At 44.5% G+C, this 18,382-nt stretch overlaps 1 protein-coding gene across 2 annotated transcripts in view; it reads left to right on the top strand.

The window, feature by feature from the left end:
• The window catches only part of ADAMTS14 (ADAM metallopeptidase with thrombospondin type 1 motif 14), a 622,677-nt gene that overhangs the window by 238,032 nt on the left and 366,263 nt on the right, over positions 1 to 18,382 (top strand). For both annotated transcript variants that reach the window (XM_069610499.1, XM_069610498.1), the window contains exon 5: positions 3,461 to 3,544. In XM_069610499.1, coding sequence (XP_069466600.1) covers positions 3,461 to 3,544 — 84 coding nt within the window. The remainder of the gene's footprint in view (positions 1 to 3,460; positions 3,545 to 18,382) is intronic.

Raw genomic sequence — 18,382 nt, 5'->3', positions numbered from 1 at the left:
GCCCCTTGCCGCATGAAGAGAAGAGAATAGAACACATTATGTGCGGCGGGCTAACCTTAATATTGTTTCATAGCCCAGCTTCTAGGCTGTCTAAACCCTCGCCATCACGGAAGATTAGACCTTATAATTCATTCGGCTACATCTAACCTAGTCATCAGGTAACTATTGACACTTTCTTTGTCAATATATTTGAGAAGGTAGATTACAATATATTGTCCTTGAATGAAAGCATACTATTCTACCATTGGGACTTATACTTAGTCTCTTTTATTTTTTTAGGATTGGCACTACAGTACACACCAAGTTGGCATTAGAATTACTTAACAAGGATCTGCAAAAAACAGAATCAGGAAAATACTGATGATCAAAGATCCAGTTATGACAGATGGATAAAATTCCATATTTGAATCATTATAATAATGATATTGTTTAATAAGTGCAGCTATACTGAAAACAAAATGTGGGTAGATATCTTCTGAAGAAGGGGATTACATTCCCCAAAACGCGTAAAGAGTTCTGTACTTTGCACTATTGGTAACATCATGAACTATCGAGAAAGTTGATCCACGAGAATATGCACTGTACGAATACTAATTGAATGTTTATGAATTTTCAACGGATTGGTTGATACTATGAAGTAATAGTGAACCATCAACTACAAAGGAAAGACTGTAAAATATTGAATGAGTTTGTTTCAAATGAATATAACTGTCATGTTGAATGATATATTTCTTCTATGAAGCATCCCTTTCCTGGTACTAAAATATTTATTGATGATGAGATCATCAGTTTATAAAGTTCTATTTTAAGAATCAATATGAGTATTTGGTTGTTATTACAACATTAGGGTGTGCAGGGGAAGGGAGTGTTTCACAAATGTGTGGTCACCCATCGTTTCTCCATAGTTTGATACAGTGTCAGGGTCGATGTTCTCCCCCGCGCCCCACTAATCATCCTAAATCATTTAACAAAGGTTAAATAAGGTGTGCTCTAGGCCAACTAGTTTTTTTGCATCAGCAGCCATGGCAGGATCCAACTCTGGCACTAGGAAGTAAAAGAGAGGAACAAGGAAAGGACCTTACAGCGTTATCACTGGCCGTCAAGCCATTAAGCCGCACTGCAATAGACAGCCGCTTCTGACAGCCTCAGCAGAATGTGTGTATTTTCTTTTAGGCATGCAGGGATTGTCTTTTCTTTTAAACATGCAGTGACAGAGTCTTTTCTTTTAGACATGCAGAAATAGTATTTTCTTTAAGACATGCACAGAGAGTCCTTTCTTTTAGACATGCACCAACATTCTTTTCTTTTAGACATGCAGAGATAAACTTTACTTTTAGACATACAGTGATAGTAATTTTGTTTAGGCATGCACAGATAGTCTTTTCTTTTACACATGCAGAGATAGTCCTTTCTTTTAGACATACAGCAACATTCTTTTCATTTAGACATGTAGAGATAAACCTTTCTTTTAGACAAGCAGTGATAGTAATTTCTTTTAGACATGCAGTCTTTTCTTTTAGACATGCAGAGATATTCATTTCTTTTAAGCATGCACAGACAGTCTTTTCTTTTAGACATGCAGAGATAGACGTTTCCTTTAGGCATACAGCGACATTACTTTCTTTCAAACATGTAGAAGAACTTTTCTTTTAGACATGCAGCGACATTCTTTTCTTTTAGGCATACAGAGATAGTCTTTTCTTTTAGGGCAGGACAGACTTCTTCCAGTCTAATTCGAGTACTCAAAGGCCTGTGAATGAACTGGCTCAGATAATACCTACCTTCCTGGTCCAGCCTAAGAACCACAGATCACTAAGGCCACTTCAGCCACCATTTGCAAAAAAAAAAAGGTTTACTTTTTTTATTTGTATGTTTCACATTTGCATACTGTCACCTTCTTAAGCCAACAGTCGGCCCGCTATCAGATTTTACTGTGGTTCAATCGTGATGTGGGTTAAAGGTGTTGAAATGCATACTTCACCAGCACTCAGCTTCTGATCGGATAACATGGGGAATATTTTACAAGAAATTATCTTATATGGAAAGCAGGTCAAGGAGATACAATTCAGGTCATAAACATCAGAAAGTGCATTGATTTAACAGGGTGTTCCAAATGAAGCTCTGAAGTAGTCTGTTGAGGAGGGTAGAAATACAATTTGAATCAGACCTAATCATGCGTAGCAAACTTGCCACAGTTTGCACAGATGCCCTGAGGGTTTGTGCTGGCAGAGTTAGTGCAACTGAGCATGGCCTAAGCCATAGCCTGTGGATTGAGAAGATAACCGTTAGTTCAAAGTTTGCCATCTGCGTGTCTATTAGAGACCAGCGTTACTGATTGATATTCTCGTCATTCCTCGGGTGCACTTCCCGCAGGGCATTACCTGCAGGTGGTATTGGCAGACGTATTGCCTCCAGGGAACTGCCAGAGGCCATGTCTTCGGGGCAATACCAGTATTGCATGACTGCAGGCTACGACCTGTGAATAGTGGGGCCAGCTGTAGTGTGCCTGGTGGCATAGCTGCTGGTATTGTCAGCAGTGGGAGTGTGGCTACAGGCCATGCCCCTGGTACTCTTCCTAAAAAGCGTGATCAGAAGCCACTTCCTGCATGCAGGGTCGGCAGAGGTAGTCCTTCTTGGACATTGCCTGTTGGGCTTGGCCGCAGACCAATGCCGAAAGTGCCAGCAGTGGTATTATGCCCAGAGCATGTCTTGTAGGTCATGCTGGCAGAGGTAGTGGACCTATGATAACAACCTGCAGGGAATGTCTGTTTGAAAGGAGAGATGCATTGGTGCGGATATTAAGTGTAGATCTATGATATCAATCCTGATGCCAACCTTGATGTCTATTGTGATATCATTCTGGATGCCACTGCTAATGTCATTTGTGTTTTGGATAATGGCACCTGTGTGGACATTAGTAGTGCACGTCGTTGAATTTAAGATTGTCACGTTTAGCTACCATAGCTGGCATATGTTTCCATTGCTTTGAGTTAGTCATTGTGACCTTAATGTTTTTTGGAGGGGGAATATCAATGATTGTTTTTCTTATAATCTTTTGGCTTTTGGGTTTTGTGCTTAACCTTAACTTTTCCTACACTATATTTTTGCAGTGAATATTTATATTTGTATATTATAGTTTGATAAAAGAGATGCATGTTTAAAAATGGTTATGATTAATAGCGAAGTCTTCCTTCTTCTTGGTAAGCACAGTTTACTGGAGAGATCTTAAATAATTGCTAATATACTTATTTCATCTATAAAAGGTTAATAGTATACTGTACTTTAATAATGAGCATTTGCAAAGGTTACTGTGATGAGATATCATAAAATGACGCATGTCGGTAGGGTATTATCTGTTTAGACTGTGAAGCGTCATGGGACTCAACCGTCATCACTAACTCCACTGTTCCCCCAATTCTTTACTCAGACTTTGCCTATTTCTTTTGGCCTTCTCCTTTAGGTGGATGAAATTTACCACGACGAGTCCTTGGGGGTGCACATCAACATTGTCCTGGTCCGAATGATTATGGTTGGATACCGTCAGGTAACAACAATAAAAGACTGATTTGTATGATTGCAATTGTTAAATTTGATCAGGTAATTTTTATGAGGGGTTTGATGTAGCACATTTCTTTGATATGTGTACTCCATTACTTTAGACCAAGGGTCTGCAACTTGTAACTCTCCAGATGTTTTAGACTACAACTTGCATTATACCTCTTGATTGACTATGCTGGCTAGGATTGATGAGAGTTGAAGTCCAAAGCATCGGGAGAGCAAGTGTTCTCGACCCCTGTTTAGACAGTACTTGCCCCGAGGTTTCATACATGTGAGCACCTTATGTATCTCACTGCCCTCGTCTTTTCCATAGCTTCTCTAATAAGCAAATGTCTTTTAGTTCTTAAATATCAAATTCTACTTCAGCTCTGAAGAACTGTAGGTGGGTTCCTCTTTACCACCATATCCTGCATGGCAAAGACCTGTGATCCGGCATGTCTGTTTTCTTTTGGTACCTCGATATAAAAGAAGCAAAAAGGTAGGGGGAGAAGAGGAAGGCAAGGGGAGCAAGGGGCCTGCTGATTATTTAAGAAAAGGAAACCGAGCAATTCGTTACAAGACAGGCCATCAGGAAATGTCTGTCAAAGTTGGAATTTTGACATACAATCGCCAGACAGAAAATTACTTATATAATGTGGCCATTGTACATGCAGCCAATAATCTTCTTTTGTTACCATCTTAAAGGTTGCACAGAACAATGTGGGACGATTCCCTTCCTGAAACTTCTGTGGATGGTGCGTGGGTGAGCCCAATATAGTACAAGCTTCTATAAAAGCGGCTGCCACTGATTGCTCTTTTTGGATCACCCAATTTGTTTCTACCAGTAACTCATGCTCTGCTCTAACTGGATCCTGAAGAAGGTGCTCACCTTCCACTACACTGGTCTGGAATTGTTCCAGTATATATCTGGACTCCAAGATGTCTCAGGAAAAATCCTACTTTTGGCATCACTTATCAAGCAGAAAGAAACAGGGCTGGGATTGGGAGTACTTATTTGTAGGTTTTGAATAGATAATACATAATAGCTGTGCTCTTCTCACATTTGAGGTTTTTTCGCCCAAGCTGAGGCCCAAATACTCTGGATTCTTTGATGTTGACTTCAGCGCCCGGAAGCCCACTCCCAATCTGGAGCATTTCTCAGTCACCTGAAAAATCTTCATGTGGGTGTGTAGCAACTCGTTCGACTGCCTTGTCTCATTCTAAGCAAGACTGTTTAAAGCAGCTGTATATAAGATGTATGCAGATTTTCGCAAAAAAAAAATGGTGGAAATGTCTAGTCTATGTGGGTACCGTAGTGGCTGTGTTACAAAGCATACCCTTAATCAAGGGGGGGCTCCCTTATGCCGCACTAAGATCTAAGGGCTTTTTTAGGCACTTTCTAGCAATTGCCTGGAAGTGAGGTACTGAGATTGATATATAACCCAATGAACATACAGAATTTAGAGTGTTATATAGTGAACCACTTTGTAACTCTGTGATTCACAACCATTGTTTTGATGTTTTCTGTCTTTTGGTTTGCTTGTACCATGCACACTGGATACTAAATCCTTGTGAAGTGTATCCAGCGGGAAACAACCCTGAAAAATCAGCAAGTGATATTTAGAGAGGAATGACTGCCTGACAGATAGTTATAAATTAGTGTGACAATAGAGCAGGGCAGCCTATCAAGGGTCGCAACCTGACAGAGTGAGCCCAGAGAGGCATGGTGACTGCATTCTATTCGGCAACCGTAGCTTCTATTGACAAATCTAATATCCCCCAAAATTATATGTTTGCATTTGAGTGTCCAGAAATTCATGGAGTTGTCTGCATTTTAATGAAACCTTTGAGCTGGACCAGAATGTCTTTGTCTGAAGAGCTTGTCACAGGTGGTGGCCACCAGGAAAGACGCAGACACTTGTCAAGAAATGTCAACAGCTTTATTTGTATCTTAATTTGAAAGTGTTAGGGGATGGTCTATGGAATGAGAATCAACTCCTGAAGTAGATTGTAAGGAAGGCAGAGAGGGGAACAATAGATAAAGGGAGTCCTGTATAAAGGCCTTAAGTCCATAGTTAATCCCTATTTTAGGTTCTAAGTGTCTGTGTATCCACTGAGTACAATGTTCTCGAAGTCACGGACTGCCGCATGGATTTTAAGTGTTAAAGTTATGTTATGTTAAAGGTTCTTATACTGTGCACTGATGCCACCTGCATGGTCTCTTGGTGCTCTGGTGGATCTGCAAAGCAAAGTGGAGGTGGGTAAATTAGTAGGACTGAGCGGGAGAAAAGAGCAAGAGACCTGTGATGTGCTGTTGGCAGCTCCAGTTCAGTTGACACCATTCACTGAGCATAGTTTTGTTCTTCGGTTTTGTAGCCGCCATGTGCTGTTGGGCGAGGCTATGTGTGGTTTGTTTCTTTGCTGTGGTGTTGTGAAGTGCGTGTGGTTTGTTGTGCTGTAGAGGTATGTTTGTGTTTAGTTCAGAGTTTGAGAAGGCGTATGCAGAAGGGTGATTTTTTGGCAGGGTTAGTTAGTGGCTACCCTTTCCTACCCCCACTGTTCTGACTAACTGTGGCCCATATCCCTTCCCCTGTTGTAGATTCTGGTGTGCAGCAATTACCACCCCCACGGGTTCCTCCAAGGGTGATGTGTTCCGTGTTCCCTGCGGTCCGTCCATGCGAGTTATTGCTACCTGTCACAGATAGGCTAAATGCAAGATATGGCTCACTAACACAGATGGGCTAAGCGCAAGAAATGGCTCACTAACACAGATGGGCTATGTGCAAGCTATGGCTCACTAACACAAATGGGCTAAATGCGATATATGGCTCACTAACACAGATGGGCTAAGTGCAAGATATGGCTTGCTGACGCAGATGGGCTAAATGCAAGATATGGCTCACTAACACAGATGGGCAAACTGTGAGATACTGCTCACTAACACGGATGGGCTAAGTGTAAGATATTGATCCCTAACACAAATGGGCTACACCCATGGAGAAACACCTAAATTCGAGATACCCAAGCAGTGGGAGAAAATGCCTAAATCTGAGCCACAGCAACAAATAAATAACATCTACATTTGAGAGCCAGTAGTGATTGAAAACACTCCTTGCTAGCCCGTTAACATGGGTGTGCTGTGCTATGTAAAGTAATAAGAGCGGTAGGGCTTTACTGGAGTACAGTAATTGCTGTATTCCTCACCCAGACCACCCTTACCTGATCGGTCGCTGCTGGTTGATGGCTGGCTGTCGCATCTTTATTGATGTCTTCACCTGACTGTTTATCTTTGCATTTATTCTTCATCCTCTGTATGAGGTGGCAGCTTCATGAATGATACCAGAGCAAGCCCAACACTGGTCCATTCTTGCCATCGGCCTTTCTCTTGGTTGATATGGGTAGGATTGATCACCTCTGCTGTACTTCAGGTTAGTATTTCTCTCCCCTTACCAGAGTGTCCAAGAGTTTCCAAGATTCTTTATTTGGGGTGATGACCTGGCAACTTTCATCAGTGTCAGGGCTAGAGCCTGCAGCTGTCTTTTGCTCTGGGTACCTCTACTTGGGCTCTGACCCTTACCACCCTGTGGGGCTTAGGTTCTCATTAGGCCTCAAAGCCTATCCAGTTCCTTCAACCTGACCTGTTCAAGTTTGTGGCTTAACTGGGCGAGGCACCCCCTTCTCTGCCTCCATGTTACTAGTTGGCATGCTTGACTTGGCTAAGAGATGTTCTGCTGCTCTACTTCTCCTTCACCTCTCCTGCTTACTTTCTGGACACCTACTAAATTCTTCATACTCACGAGGTGTGCGCCTTTTTGATACAGGTGGTGGTTGTGTGATTGTCTTGATGAGGGACCTGCTTCATGGTTTGTTTTCCGATTAAGGTTTGATTCATAATACATCTTTATCAAACGGGTGTATCTCCTCCCCATATGTGTGAATTGTGCTTCCATTTGTTTTCAGGTATGGTGCATGTTTCAATTATAGGAACCAGCTCATACTCTGGACCCCATGACATGGGGTCACCAGAATTAACTCTTTCCTCCATGTTCGAATCGATATCCATTTCATGGTGCTCTGGCTTTCATGTTTGTTTCTACGCTTGGTTGACTACTTTCAGCTCTTTTGGGCTGCGCATGAGCACTTGCTATGCATGGTTGTTCCGTCTGCCATTGAGTGTTCTTTCGGCACTGTGTTGCAACCCAGCCTATGCTGACCACCTGATATGTGTTGTTTGTTCAGCTTAGCTCCTAGAATTGCAATCGGGCATCGATCAGTCTACCAAAGCATCTGGTAACTCTATATGAGGTACACAACTGCCCTAGGGCAGACTTTCTGTAGGTTTAACCCCCCGAAGTGTGGTTACCTTGGGTGTTCAATTATATCGATTCACCCCCCTCTCATTAGACACATGTTCTCCTAGATGTTGTAGGGTGGGGGTTCTCTGCTGGTTGTGGAGCAGCAGTATTCTCATATTGCTCATGTAAGCGGAGGGGCAGGTCTGGAGGATCCCCCATATTCCGCCTCCAAAGGTTGCATCATGCAACTGTTAACACTGCATGCTTCCAGAACACCCCATTCTCCCTTTATAGGCAAAGAATAGGTGACATCATCAAAAGCCTCATTACCATTTTGGCAGGTCCAGAGCTATGCATTTTCTAGAGTGCTCAGTGCTACTGAGAGCAGAGAGCCGGGGTCGAAATTGGGATTTGTTGACCAGGAGCAACAGGCAGCTCTTCGGTATCAGGCATCACCTTTTAGGCAGGAGTTTCCTCTGGGGAACCAGGAGTCAGCGATAGCACACAGCAAATGTAACATAAGCGCATGATGCCCACTTAAACTTGTTGTACATTTGCATATTATACAATATGATTTAAATATCCCCTGGGCGTGTCCTTTATTCTCCTGTAAACACATTCCCAAAACTGCACAGTTAATATCACATGGCTGTGTGTGTTTGGCACCACTTGCCCAAGGAGTCCAGTGTAGCACCTGTTAGCTGTTGGTGTCAAGCTGACCAAGATCCCCTTGACTATAACCAGAAGCTAAGTAGCTCCTGCCAATTTCGAACCCTGAGAGAGGCTTTAAGAAGATCCAAAACAGAGGGATTCTCAGGATGATACATTTCAATATGGCCTGTTGATAGCATTCCAAATTTCCTGCTCCAGTGGGGCCAGAGAGTCCTCTTCTTTGATTGAATATAGGAGCTTACGTCTAGAGTACAAAGTGAAGATCTCTGGCCATTACACAGCTTTACATTTTCTATTCAATGGCTACATGGATAGCAATGAGTAGAAAACCGACTGCTTTATCATTTTACTGTCGGGCAGAAAACATGTCTTGCATGACGAGGAGAAATACCATCCACTCCTGCATATTTATTCTGTAATGAGACACCATGATCCAACTACATTTTAGTGCATTGGACTTTTTTGAGAGTCGGTCTCGCAACCACTGTTTCACCATATATGCTTTACTATGAAAGGACTTTATAAGGTTGCTGCTCAGTAGGATACCTTGATCTGGCACTGTAATACATCTTGCAACCTGAAAGGAGGACATCTGGGTTGCTAGTTACTGATGATCTCAGCAACTTCTGCCCCATCATCGTTCTTCCTTTTCCTAGGTAAGATCTGTGAGAAAGTAATAGCCATGTAACTCCTCCAAAACATCTAAAACCAATAACCTGGCTTCAGTCCTAGCTGCAGCACAGAAAGGCTACTGTCAAAGTGATAGACAATGGACCTTGTTACGAGTTTGCCGGTCCAGCTACAAGGGTACCGGTAAGCTTGTCGGTACCGTTGTAAACAGACCGGCAAACTCTGAGTTGTGCTCACGGATGCCTTTCATTAAGCCAGGCCTGCCCAGGCGGAGTGAAAGGCACCCGCGGGCACAGCTTGCCTGTAGCACCGGCACGGTAATGAACGGTGCCAGTGCTACAGGCATCCCCATTCCCATTGAGCCCTATTGGGCTCAAATGGGGATCAACCGATTCTGGCACCCGCGAAAGGGCAATTACCGGGTCCCGTGGGGCTGGAATACCCCGATAATTGCCCATTCGCGGGTGCCGGATTTCTTCGCAAGTTTGGAGGTAGCCAAAAGTTCATGCTAATGGATTCTTCCAGATCACCAACTCTACCTATCACATGTGGAGTCCCGCAAGGACCCGTCCTGTCCCCTGTGATCATCAATCTTTGCACGGAACCCTCCTCGCTTACACAACATCCACATACACCTATATGCAGATGACACGCAGATCTAATTCAGGATATCGTCCATCAAAGAGATCCACGGGCTCAAGGCCTGCCTCACATTGACCCAGTCCTGGATGTTCAGTGCTTACCTGAAGCTCAACCACTCCAAGACTGAATTGACCTGAAGACCTCCATCCTGACCTGGCTCTCTGCTATGAACCTCGAGGGATTCACAACCCAGCTGGCCCCCTGTGCCAAGTCCTTTGGGTTTAACATCGACAGACACTTCATGTTCAAACAGCACATAGCAAGGAAGACAGAAACAGCCTAGTACCAACTTTCTCTCCTGCAGAATATCAAGCCCTTCATCCCAGAAGACAACTTTGAATCTGCTGTCCAAGCCTTTGTCCTTTCCCACCTGGATAGTGGCAATGTCCTTTTGGAAGGCCTTCTGGTACCTACCCTGGCACCCCTGAGATGTGTCCTCCAGGCCAGAGCAAGACTTATTAAAGGACTCTGCAAAATTGTCCACATCACCCCCGACCTTCATCGAACTGCACTGGCTCCCACTGCAAGCCCTTATCAAGTTCAAATCCTTTTGCATCATCCACAAGGCTGTCACCCCGCATTCCCCAAGCTACCTCACTGACGAACTCAACATCTCCGGATGCCTGCAATCTACCAGATGTACAGAAATGTGCACACTTGAACTCTGACGGTGCAGAAAGGAAAGAACCAGAAGGCAGGCCTTCCCTGTCTATGCTCCAAGACACCAGAACCTCATCCCATCAACATCACACTTGACCCATTGCTTCTAAAGTTCAGGAAAGAGCTCAAGACCATCCTCTTCAACGAAAGGCTCCTGCCTAACACCTAGGTCCACACACCCTGCTCTCCCCACCCTATATGAGACTGGGTGATCTGCTCCCCACTGTCTCCTCCCCTGCAAGATCCCTTCTCCCTTTTTCTCTGCTTTCCCCATTGTGTTCTTCCAGCTATGATTGCAAAGTGGGTTGTTACTTCCCGTAGCTAGGGCTGAGCTCAATAAATATAATAATAATCTTTAAGTATTGCTATTACAGTATAGCATTAATATCAACTTAATCCCAAGGGAATACAATGTTCAGCCTAAATCAGATACAGCGTCAGTATGTAGAGAAGAGCTAAGAAAGCAGTTCCTTCAGACATCTGATTACATTCAGGTACCTCAGCATGTCTGTAGGAATTGTAATGACCATTATAATCACTCATCCTTTATCATCATCATTCATAGTTTATTTCAAATATAAAAATTCATAAAACTGCAATACATAAAAGAGCACTAGCAATATATAAGTTGCATATAACACTGACAGGTCATTCTAAATAGAGCCAATTAATGTCCTAATTTGCAAAGCATCCCAAAGAATGACAAACACTTGGATATTGGGCTTCTATAAGATCAACACATGCTACACTGCATTGTCTAAAATTAAAAAGCAAAATAAACAAAGTGCTGAAAAATAACGTATACATGTTTGATTGAAAAGAGACACTATCATAAACGTAGATCTTAGAATGCTCCTTGTTCCATGCTTGGGTGTGAAGGGCTAGCAGAAGTGGATGAAAACGCAATCTTGTAATGTAATGTAATTGTCATTTGTATCGCCTTTTCCCATTGGTATGGTCTCGAAGCGCTGTGGGTGAATGCCCTTGGGGTACCGAAGTATAAGGTATGGGAAAACCGGCAGAGGTGTTTAGAATGCATGAGTACATTTTAGCCAATACTAAGGTGGGTAGGGGTGTCCAAGACCCTCCTAGCTACCTGTATCAATCTGGAACGTGGATGGGTGGTATGAGGTCGTTTGGAGAGTATGCAAGTGCAGGAGACAAATTATGTGTCCAGCTAGAACCAAATTTTGTTGTGGGCGATAGCGGCATTCTAATGACAAAGGTGTTGCGGGATGTTTCTTAAAAATTGTATATGATAGCAGATGCATGCGGGTGGGTTGCCTTGCGTTTGTCTATCTTCCATAAGCATGGAGTGTGATACGCAGCCGTGGGCTCTGGCTTGTTTCTTGGTTTAGTAGATGTGGCGAGGATTCTGTTCTGTGGTCTATTGGAATGTAATCTCTGTCACTCTCTAAATTTCATGGTGGTTTTGTTGCTGATGTAATTACTTTCCTGGCTGTACGGTTAGATACCAGGAACAAATAGCCCCATATGGAATTGAGCAATTCAGATGTGGTAAATAAGATCTAACACTAGACTTCCTATCGTCAGAAAATAGAAAACTGTGATCCTGTTGCTATTTCACAGCCTGTTTACACAACACAATAAATGTCCCATTTGTTAGTATTGGTTGGGAATTGAAATTATGCAAACCTAGTTGTGCCAAAGCTTTTATAACAAAACCAAGCCACTGGATATTCTGAGCTCTAATTTTAAGACAATGCTTGGGATCAACTTATTCCAATAGGTTTTATCATTTGCCCCTATCGCTCACTGTTGCGGGGCAGGACAGTACTGCAATAAATGAGTAATAGGAATCAAATTAGTTTCCCAATATGACATAATAGCTCTTCCGCAATAGACGATGTGACTCCAAACAGATCTTTCAAAAAACATCCTTTCCTTTACTAAAAGAACACTAAGGCCCATAACCTAGTTCCAATACGCAATACGCTTCATAACCCTTAAGTGCTGGGATGACCGCTTGAACACCATACATAGTAAACATTTAAAATACCCATATTATACTGTTTCATCCTACCTGCCACAAATTCAATTTCAGAATGCCAAGTTTTGTTATCTGCAAATGTAATACCTAGGTAATTAAAATGTTTTACTCTTGTCAATGCTTCTGAGTCCAGATAAAATCATGGCACTTTATTACTTTTTTTTTGTCTGATATATTAGCACCTGTGATTTACCTTTCTTAACTACCATGCACTTAGAAGGCATATAATCTGCATATGCCTGCAATAATTTTTGTAATGCAATTTCGGTTCTCCTTTTAAGCACCACGTCATCTACATATACTAGACATAAAATACATTGCTCACTAGATTTTGGTACATCTAGCATGGCCGCCTGTAGATCCAAATCATTTAAATACTGATTAAATAAAAGGGGAGATATAACACAACCCTGCCGCATTCCCATGATTAATCAGAAAATTAGTTGTGCATTCGCCAGATGATTCAGGCCTAACAGATGCTTCGGTGCGTGAATAAAGTTGGCTCTGAATGCCGGGTCAATACATACAGTCTCAGCAGATGATTCCATAGTAAAGCTCTATCCACTTTATCAGATGCTATAGCTAAAATCATGAATGATAAAAATAGCTTCCCCTTTTTGACCCCATCTCCAAACCTGGGTGAAAACCTATTTGTGAATCGAGTAGAATATTATCTTTAGTCTCCCAGTCCAACAATTTTGAACACATTAATTTGTATATGGTTTTTGGGCAAATATTGCTAAGGGATATTGGGTGATAACAACTGGACAGATCTCTTGAACCTTTCTTACATGATAACGATGCATTATTTATATATCACTTTCGCCAAAGTGCTTTACAGAGAACATACTTACATACACTACCACCCAACTGAAGTTAATGCTCATTTATCCACCTTGAAAGGATGAAATGCTGAGTTGGCCCTGCTGGGATTCTAACCTGTGACTTGCAGATCACACCTAGATCATAGCAGTGAGTGCTCAATCCACTGAGCTAACTTACTGGCCAATATTAAATACTGGAACAATAGAACTTAAATACCAACTTAACTTAAATACCAATTTGCAGGAAATTTGGATGACAACAACACATCTCTAATCACGTTTCAATAAAAGAAGGCCAAACCACCTAATTGCTTTATAAAGTTCCCCTGGCACTCCATCTAGCCCATGAGATTTAATATCAGCAAATGGATTTATCGTATCAATAAGCAGAGCTAACGTAAAATCCTCAGCCAACTTCTTCAGACTACAGAGGGATTGCCTGTCCACTATCTCCTCATTCTGTACTTGGCCATATAAAGTGCTACAGTGCGGGGGACAATCATCACGTAGTATGTTTCCCCATAGTACTCATCTAACAGATTATCATTAAATCCCCGAACAATCATGTGCCAAAATGTTCTAGACTCATTAGCAATACAACAACATAACAGCTTAGTCCATCTACCCTTTTCATAAATGCGTTTTGCGCTATCATTACTCTTATATACGCCACAGGTGCCTCTGCTAAGGGGTTGCTGTTCTAAATGCAACTATTAATTCCCTCTTAGCTATTTTGCACTCCTTAGAGTACCAGGCTTGTTGCATGGGCCTACCTTGGCAACAATTACAGACAAAATAGGCAAGAATGGGCATCATGTCTACAACACAAGCCTCACTGCAGACACCACTCTGGCCACTCATAAAACACCTACAGCTGGGCCAAGGTCTGCCAACTACTGTGGAAGACCTTAACAACAGTGTCACACCCCTCAATGCTATCTGCTATAAGACAACATCCATCGCACATCCATAGTAAAAGCATATTACAAAAAAGCATTCACATAATTCCAACACATCAATGATGCATCACAGAAGATGCCTTGCAAGAAGGAGGCAAGGAAGATGGGCAGAGCCTCCCTCTGCTAAGGAAACCCACGCTCTACCTATAATAACTCTCATATTACTATCTTATCTCACTCCTACCCTTCATCACAAATGTTATTAAGAATAATGTCCTCCTCGAGCTACAGTCCCAAAACAGTTTCATCAAATATATCCAGCTGTCTTATGTCTAAGAGGCAGCACTACTATTCTGATTATCACAAAGGCTTCTGGATAATAGAAAGTAGTGCCTTGTACCCTGCTTGATCTCTCCACTGTCATCAATATGAGCATCCACACACCTCTGCTTAACATACCAGACCCTCAAATGGGTTTCAACAAAGCTAACCTGTGTTGGTTTGCCTCCGACTGCACACGCACCAGTTCATCCAGATGGCCATTAACAGGTCCCTATGTTTCTCTGTAGCCTGGAGCGTTCGACAGGGGTTCACCTTCTTGCCCGTCATCTTCAACCTCCACATGGAGCCACCTCGAGAACTCTGGGCAATTCTCAACATACACCAATATAATGATGAAACCAAACTCTACCTAAAGGTCAACTTCTTTGAGGGAAACTAATGATTGAAAGGCATTCTCCCCCTCATACAAACTTGGATCTCGCCTATACTTAAAGCTCAAGCCCCATAAGGACATAATTAACCCTTTACAGAAGTCAAAAGCTGACTGACCAAATAAGGCTCATTGAATCTCACTCCCAGTGCCAAATGACTTGTTTTCACCATCAATGATGACCTCTTCATCAAGGGTCTCATCTCCAAGAAAAGACATAGGGCCTCATTACAAGGAGCGTGGTAAAAACGGGGTCATTACCGGCATGGAGGAACTAGTGGGGCTGTGCTCGTATGATGCCGCTAATAGCGGGTGATTACGAGTGTGCAAGCACACGCGAACCCCCATGCCTGTAATGGCCATACCGGCATGCCGCTAAAGGCCCTCCAACCCCCCGATAGCGCCATCACCTATGAGGAACCCCTTAATACTGACCCGGTAATAACAACATGCAAATACCGGGCTCGTAATACCGGACCCGGAAGTAACGTCATCGCGTCGGAACGGGAAATGCACCGGCGGACATCTTTAAAAACACAATCCATAGCAATCCTCCCAAACCGCCAGTTGTGTTCAGGAGAGACCAGTGCCAATCCCTTCACCATGTCAAAGGCTACCCGGAAAACAACCCCCCCGCCTGCGCAAAAAGCGTTTTTCAGATGAAGAACTGACCATGCTGGCAGACACCCTTGCCGCACATGCAGACGAGATCAACCTGCAAAACCTGAAGAGGGAGGTGCAGTAGCGCAAAAAGGAGATCTGGGAGGAGGTAGCCCGCAAGGTCTTGGCAGTCAGCACCACCCACGGACAGTGAAGGACTGCAAAAAGAGGTGGGATGACCTCCGCCTCAGCGTTCGGAATATCCTGTCCAGCAACAGGAGGGAGGCCATGGCTACAGGCAGGGGTCCCCACTCATCTGCCAAACTGTCACGCTGGGAGGAGACGGCAAGCACGTTTATTCAGATGGAGTCCATCGAGGGATTTGGGGAGATGGAGACGGATGCCGCAACATCTGCAGATGGAGGTGAGTGGCCCTGCAGATCACTGTGGGGGAAACCATGACATAGCACAAGTGATGTGGAAGAGAGTCTAGGCAAGGCAATGCATTTCCCAACACACACATGAACATATCCTTGTCCAGATGGAGGGCCAAACCCTGCCACACTGAAATGCATGCTGACTGCCAATCCCATTACCAACACACAGCCAACACACATGGACCGTGCCCATGTAATACATCACACAAACCCAAATACAACGGCATGCCACCTGCCATGCAGCAAACGCCAAAATGCCCCCTTCATACTACCATGTGTGACACACCTGTAAGATATGAATGCATGGTAAATGAAATACTCCACGCACCATATAATGCATCTAGCATGTAACTGCATCACTGATGCCCTGCATTTCTTCTACCCCCCCAGGCACCGATGGAGAAGATGTCAGCGAGCATCCAAACACCAGGGCATCCACGTCCTGGCCAAAGACAACGGCCACCGACAACACCACCTCCGGGGCAGCCTCACAGCCCACACCAACACCCAAGGCGCCTGACACAGTGGACACTGAGCTGGCTACACCAGTGGAAGGCGAGGCCGTTGACCCCCTGAGCAACACTGATACTGCAGTGGAGGAGTATGTGGACCAGGATGGACTGACCCATGTGGCATGTCCACACTCCCCAAGCCCCATGTCCACCCCCCAACCCCACATCCAGCCCTCACCCACCTGCAGCAGTGCGGATCCCTTGCTGCAGGATTCTGACCTCAGCAGCGTCCCCGAGGACAGCACTGCCAATACAGGCCTGGTCATAGCACCCTCGACCACTGCTGCTCCCACCAACAACCTTGAGGCACGGCAAGCGAGGGTGGAGGCCAGACAGGACTCTATGTTGGACCTGCTCCGACAATATGTCGCGGATGGGGAGGACACGAGGCGTGAAATAGCCCAGGCCGTAGCGGGGACCACAGCCACCATAGCAGCAACCACAGCCGCCATAGTGGCGAACACAGCCGCCGTCAATGCCTCGGCATTGTTGATGAGAGATAGTTTCGGGGCCATCACGCAGGTCCTCGCCTCCATCCTGCTGCCCATGCAGCAGCCACAACCCGCACCAGCCGTGCAAATCACCACGGCTTCCACCCCATCTACCATACCCGCTTCCTCTGCCCCCACTTCCTCTGCACCCTCCAGCCCTGTGCGCCTAATAAAACGGAGTGCGGGGCACTCTGAAATGCTGCCCCCGGACATCAAGTAGTCTAGGAAATAGTGTGAGAGAACTATGGGAGTGGGTCAGATGGTGTTGGCGGTGAATGGGTGTATTAGGGGGAGTTCACTGGGGGTTGGGAGGGTTGCACATTTCTTCAGTTGGTATCAATACACCCATTGTGTGAAAAATCGTTCAATGCCTGGACATTGATCATTTTGTGTGTATCCATTTAATGTAGGACGATGCGCAGTGCCAAACTCCCCACATTCCCTGTGTGCATGTCCAAATGGACCCAGTGTACAATGTGTCACTGACACATATCTATCAACGTCCCTGTGGTTCAGAAGTATTCGTCAATCAGTGATTGCCGTACAGCACGGCCATCCTGTGCATCACGTACTGCAGGGGTGCTGCTTCTCCTCCGTCTCCATCCTCATCATCCTCACCCAGTGCATGCATGTCAATGTCAGGTGGTAGTGGTACATTTCTCCGGATGCACATGTTGTGCAGCATGACACAGGCCATGGTGATCTTTGCCACGTTCTCAGGCCTATAAAGGAGTGCTCCACCAGACCTGCTTAGGCAGTGGAACCGCGCCTTCAACAGGCCCAAGGTCTGCTCAATCACAACACGGGTACGGGTATGTACCCGATTGTACTCCTCTTCATGGCTGTTCTGCGGGTTCCGCACAGGGGTAAGTAGCCACGGCTTCAAGGTAGATCCTCCATCACCTGCAAGCGAATACAGATAGGTCTATGTGAGTCACTCTGAGCTGCAACCTTCAGGATTCACAGTCATGGCCGCAGCAGTTTGCTGTCGACCTGCACATGTTCCTGTACGTATGCACGAATATTGTTTAGATGCATTCTATACTGCAATATGGTGTGGTAGTCTGGATGACGTTGTACAGATGATGCAGGGAGAATTCTGGAATGCTGATGCGGATGTACTGTGGTTGTAGGACGATGTTTTGCCTCCCTTTTTTCCTGTGTATACTACACTGTGCATGGTCACACTAGCCACATTGGCACAGTTGCAATCATGTTTAGTCATGCATTGCTTGATATACCGATGGTGGCCAGTTTGTGCGTCTTACATGTTGTCATTGATATACGTAATTGGTCCAATGTGTGCCAGTGATGTGTTTTGTTAGGGTTGGGGGGTTCAGGTCAGGAGTGTTTAGCTCTGCGTGCATTCTCCAATCACCGTCCATTCCCACCCAGGTGGAGTATGCATCCACCCCACCCCATTCCCACCCAGGTGGAGTATGCATCCCAACACATCACTA

The sequence above is a fragment of the Ambystoma mexicanum genome, chromosome 8, assembly GCF_040938575.1.
Source record: "Ambystoma mexicanum isolate Mex_15411 chromosome 8, UKY_AmexF1_1, whole genome shotgun sequence".
Taxonomy (NCBI): domain Eukaryota; kingdom Metazoa; phylum Chordata; class Amphibia; order Caudata; family Ambystomatidae; genus Ambystoma; species Ambystoma mexicanum.
The sequence above is the reverse complement of the archived record's forward strand: the minus strand, read 5'-3'. Positions and strand labels throughout refer to the sequence as shown.